The sequence below is a fragment of the Schistosoma mansoni genome, chromosome W (genome assembly GCF_000237925.1).
Source record: "Schistosoma mansoni strain Puerto Rico chromosome W, complete genome".
In the NCBI taxonomy this organism is placed as follows: Eukaryota; Metazoa; Platyhelminthes; class Trematoda; order Strigeidida; family Schistosomatidae; genus Schistosoma; species Schistosoma mansoni.
Genome location: NC_031502.1, coordinates 35,402,558 through 35,408,432, shown reverse-complemented (window position 1 = coordinate 35,408,432; position 5,875 = coordinate 35,402,558). Strand labels below are relative to the sequence as shown.

Here is a 5,875-nt window from a genome sequence, read left to right as displayed (position 1 = left end):
TTCGGTCAAATAATATGCCCTTATAAGTAGCTAACACTAGGCCACACCGTATTGTTGCATTCACCTACCAATTACCATTTAACTTATTGACTTAAGCAAACGAGAATTTTCTCTCATCAAAAACCTCCTCAATAGCAGTTTTTACTCGCATATTTCTCCTTACATTTTAAGATTGCTGTTGGTATAACTATTTCTCTTCCTAATGATTTTATGTCTCATTTTGTACGGTAGTTCGTAACAATGAACATTTGTGCTAAATCTTATGTTGATTGTGTCTACGTGAGTACTGTGAACTGCTTAATGAATCTGTACTTTAAGATTTGTTGAGATTGAGTAGCGACCGATCACGAAGCCCTACTAATAAATAAAACGAAACAGAACAAGTGGTTAGGAAATTACCAATTGGGTCAATGAGACGCAAAAGAACGGAAATAAAGTAAACAAGATTCTGCGTCAATTTTAATATGGTCAACTGTGAATCGGAAGAAACAATACGTCACTGACTAGATAGTTATTCATGGTTTTGAATATTTACAGCTTAATTTCCGGTCATCTTATAAGAGTAAGATAGGGAGATTTAAGGAAGACTTCTTATTTTTATAAAAACTGATTTTAACCAAACAAAGAGCAAAATATAACAAAGTAAGAAAAAAAGGCAAAGAATCTTCATAATATTTTAAATGACGGGGACAAAACTCCTGTAAAAATATCAAAATCCATACATGCAGAAATTCGCAATAAATCATTCGATGAAATTTTAGTCTTCCATTCCGACGGAAAAAGAAAAACGCCCTGCTGTGTTCCACGAGATTTCCAAGAAATGGGTTCATTTAAAGTTGTAATTTTGTTGGGACCAGCTGGTGCATACCACCAAGTTTCGCTGGGTTGGTGTGTGGCAGGGGTATTATAAAGCCATTCACACCACAGTGCTATACCATTAACCGATGAGGATGATGCTGTTAAGGTATTCTGTTTGCAATGAATTAACTTTTTAGAATCAGTATACTGGAAATCTGAACCCAAATCGGAGCTGTTCGGTAGAACCATCTCAAAAATGACACAAGCATCCGATCTAGCCGTATTAGGATATTCCCAGAGAGGATGTGGTTCAATTAACTCGTCACTTTTAGCCGACGCATCTAAAACTAACTCATCAAAAGGGCGTAGATCAAAAGATTCACAAGTGAATCCAACTGGCGAACGAATGCGCCAAAGATATTTGAAGTCAACCAGAATAGCATAGATGCGCAGTCTAACAGGGCTAAATAAATACAAAGATGAATAAGCTGGGTTATGTGAAAGCAAGTTCTGAAAGGCATACCAAAAGTATAAAGAATCCCAAGGAAGTATTGATGAACTTATGTACGGTTCACTGATCAAAATTAAAGTTGATTCAGTCGGGTTAGTTTTTGTAAAAATGTTGGGAGTCATTCTTGAGAAAACTTCCTCAATCGATTGGCAACTCTCTATAATCGACCCGGACGTTGAATACGATTCATAAATACGGTCTAAAAGTAAACACGATGATGGTGACGTATCCAAATGGATAAGCTGAGATTTCTCCACATGTTTTGCTAAAACTTTCCCGAGTAAAAACGGTAAATATGTACAATCTGAAACCACTAATACATTAAATAATGAAGTTGAATTTTTTTGTAATACCGTAATAAGTGAATTAATGATTTTAGTGGAAAATGTTTTGTAATCCGACGAATTCAACTCAGAAATGCGCGTTCGGGGCCATACACGATGAAGATCACATGAGCATGATAAGCAGGACATTTCATTTCGGACATCAAGTGAAGAAGTATCAGGTTTAGCATTAAAATTAGGTACAGAAAGTATGTCGAATCGCATGGACAATGAATCATGAAGATATCTGACCATAAATGACTCATTTTTGATTAAATAGTGAGCAGTCTTGGGAAAGTACACCGCTTGCATCCAATGATCTCGCCAAGCAGAATTAGGATCTCCTACCCAACTGGGTGCAACACTGATTGGTGGAACTGTGTTTGTAGGCTCCATTTGTAAAGACCACCACACAACAAATGCATGCGCTGTACCAGATTCAAAAGTAGTACCTAAAAATGTTTTTAAGACAGAAAATAGCTGTAAAGTATTTGATAAGCAATGGTAGTGATTTGAAACGCTTAGCTCACTTGTATACTGCAATAAAAACATATAGTTTATCTGAAATATATAATCTGTCAGTCTAATGCAATTCGAAGCTTCCAAGACCACAGAATTCTGGAGCACCTTAAAGTTACTTGCGTCATGTAAATGATAATAATGAAATATTATATAAAGCCCATTTACAAATGATTGTTTTGACTATATGTTCTACTGAGTATAGGATACTAACGTTTAAACATGTAAGTACGATTTACAGTGGGTTTTAAGAAATTAGTGTGGGCGTTTCGTGGATGTCAGTAGTTGAACATGTAAAGAAAGGGTAGCATAAAACTGTGAGAGTTGATTGGTGAAATAACTAATTATCATAACAAATCCTGTACTGACAGAAGTGATGACTGATGCCTCTTAACTTTACAGACCACAGAAAGTTAAGTTCTATCACAGTATTTTAAGAATTTATGTTGGATGACACATTAAGAAATATTTATGAGGCTAATTACTCATAATCATTTTACAGGCACTGATCCTGGAGCTTTTACTAGTTATTTAAATAATATAGTGATGGTAACAATAGACCACAAGGTTTTAGAACCTAACTCATTACCTTACTTTTTGGACTCATAGCCAAACAGGTGGTTGCTTGACAAAAAGGAACCTTGGTACAGTATTACTTTAACGTAATTATGGAGGGACTAATTTTACAAACCATCCTAAACACTTGCTTACATCATAATAAAATGAAAGTTGTAGTATCTATTAACTTTATCTGTATGAAGTGAAATCGAAGTCCGGAAACATATGTGATTTTTCAAAAGAAAGATAAATAATCCCTCATCTCATCACACCCAATAACGTACCAATAGGCTTGTTAAAAATGAGTAGAAACTTACATTCTAAATCTAACGCATCGTTTAATTTAATAAGATCTGCAGGTGGTCCAAAGTTAAATCGTTTAACCGATCGAGGACTCTTCAAAAGACAGCGTAACTGCCTATCACATGAAACTAATTGACTATCTTCTAATTGAATCTCTGATACTTGAATATCAAATGTTGATGGAAGTCCTGAACATGATTCGATTTCTGCATGCTGAAACTCTTTTATATCTATAGCCGTATCACCAATTTTAATTTGAAATGGAAATAAACGATGATGAGACCAAAGAAATTGAGATTCAACAACCTAAATAATAAACAACTCGAAAACTTGATATTTTGTATGTCTATGTAAATCTTAGAAGTTAACCCATGAACTATAGTTGTAAAAAAAAATTAGACAAACTAGTCTTAAAAGGGAAAAAAAGAAACATTACTGACTGCAGACTGGAATGTTTTAAGATGGTAAGGTATCTCTGAAATAAAAACAGATACGCCCACTGAATCGATTTGTGTTTTTTGGTAAAAATGAGACAGATGTAATTGTTTGATTAATATATCTTACAGACAAAGAAGTTAACGTAGTGGTGGTACGTAAAAAGTTTAGTATTTTCAATCCATGTATTCACTGTATATCTAACGTTTTTCTTATTCTTTTTTTGGGGGGGTTATTTAGTGGCTAGACAGTACTGAAGATTTCAACCTGTGTGAAATATTTTGGCCTTCTAAACTGTTGCTTTTTCAATATTATTTTTAAATATGAGATATAACCCAGATATTCTAAATCTGTACGTAACACTTATTGTATTTAGTGTTTATAGTTTAACTGGACAATGGGTAGTTTTAGCTAAAATATTGAAGTAAATCTATAATTAGGTGGACTGAATTACAAGTATCTGTAATCAAAGACTTCAATGTGTAAATATTATTAAATGTTCTATTCATTGCCTTAAACTGGTCATATTTTATGTTGGTGGTAAAGTTGTACTGAATCTTCACTCAATCTTTATTTTTAAACACGTAGCTGAACGGAAATAGATGTATTACGCCTCAAGTGGCTGTGTTCGTAACTCTAACATTACTTTTGGCCATTAGGATACAACTTTGCTATATAACTCAATGTCAGAAAAGAGGTTTCCTAAGATGTTTATCACTAATACGAAATGTACGGAATAAATACCTTACAGAGGTTTCCAATATTTTAAGAGATCCGTTTGTGTGTTGTGCTAATTCTTCACTACACCGTTTTCAATACTACAAACCAAACCATCTCTATCCTCTTCTTTTCATGACCCACTAGCTAGAGTGAAAACGCCTGTCCAACAGATGAAGCTTTTGATGTTAACCCAGTGTAGCCAATCCAAATACACCGAATTTGTCGATTATACGTCAATAAAAAAATGATTAGAATGCTTAAACTGACATTTGTCGTTAACAGGTATCCATAAATCTGGATGTCCACTTGACATATAACACTATGATTTGCACTGCAGTTGTGAAACCTAATCAAGCTGAGGAAGTCCAACACATCTCTTAATCATAAGCAATGTTATTTTTTTTCATTTATTAGAAACAATACGAAAAAAACATATGAACTATTTCCATTTGTATTTTTAGTATAGCCTTTTTTTCCAGGGAAATTTCTCGAAATACAGAGTCACTCGTTTTCTTATTTGTTTATTCATCACAAACGCTTTTCTACCCCAAATAATATTGGCGATGGTTGAAAGAGAGTTAGGGGCGGCCAAACCAAAATGTGGCATCAGTCCTTGAAGTCACTAACTTCTAGTCTGAGCCATGTTGGTAGATGCAGACTACTTGGTTGGGGTCTGCGCGACTATCGTAACCAATGGTTGGAGACTGTGGGTGACATGGCTTAGAATCGACCACAATGGCGTAGGTGTATACACTCTTTGTCTTCCCTGAAACCGTGAGATTAAAATTGCTTCATATCTGTCTTTCTTCCTGTACTATATCCTTATATGCAATCTTTCTTTTATATATTACCACCATTAAATTAACTGCTTCTATGAATCTTGTTGTGCTAATGAGGTATGGCAACTTGGACTGATGCATATATGTGCCCAGTCCTACGTTGTAGCTAACTGATTGAAAAAGATATTAAGTTAAGAGTTGACAACACACTGGTTTCAGACTTTACGTTTCGCAACTTATCCCAGGTTAAAATTCTACTGCCAGCAATTAGAACAACAAAATGTGAGGGATACAGACGATACATGAAACTTAAAGGAAGACGATAGAAACTAGTGCACCAATTCACGAAGATATTATCTATCGCTTGGTGCGATATCGTGGATTGGTTGAAGTTAGAAATAAACAACGTTGGATACCGGCCGGCTCAGTGGTCTAGAGGTTAAGCGTTCGCCTGCGAGACCGAAGGTTCTGGTTTCGAGTCCCGGGTGGAGGGTCGTGTATGCACACTGCTGAGGAGTCCCATACTAGAATAGAGGTCGTCTGGTGCTTCCAGGTTTTCAGTGGTGGTCTAACATTCATTCGTTCATGATATTAGTCTTGAGTGCTGTTAGAGGTATGAGGGCAGTTATCACTTCCCGGTTGCCCACACCGTGGAAGAGTTCTTCTAGAGGTACCTGAAAAGGAAATTATGTTAGAAGTGGTCTTAATGACCTGAGAGCGTGACCGCAGTGCCCAAGGGATAACTGTTTGAGGTCGGTCACACACGACCTTTTCGTGGGTAGTTTTTGTGTTAGCTCCGTACTTGTTGGGACCTTACCGCCGGAGACGGAAATCCGTGGGATAAGGCGAGGTGTGCATTTTTAGGGTCGACCTTTTCTAACTACACCCTTCCTTGTGGGAAGGCAGCATCGCTGTCATGCTGGTTGGAA

General features: G+C 36.1%; 1 protein-coding gene across 1 annotated transcript in view; it reads right to left on the bottom strand.

Annotated features, from left to right (window-relative positions):
* Window positions 1-663: 663 nt before the first annotated feature.
* Smp_025550 (putative protein arginine n-methyltransferase) overlaps window positions 664-5,875 on the bottom strand; it is an 8,500-nt gene continuing 3,288 nt past the window's right edge. Inside the window, exons 2-3 of the mRNA XM_018789500.1 lie at window positions 3,027-3,318; window positions 664-2,084 (exon numbers count right to left, since the gene is read on the bottom strand). Of these exons, the coding sequence (XP_018654937.1) occupies window positions 667-2,084; window positions 3,027-3,318 (1,710 nt within the window). The 3' untranslated portion in view covers window positions 664-666. The remainder of the gene's footprint in view (window positions 2,085-3,026; window positions 3,319-5,875) is intronic.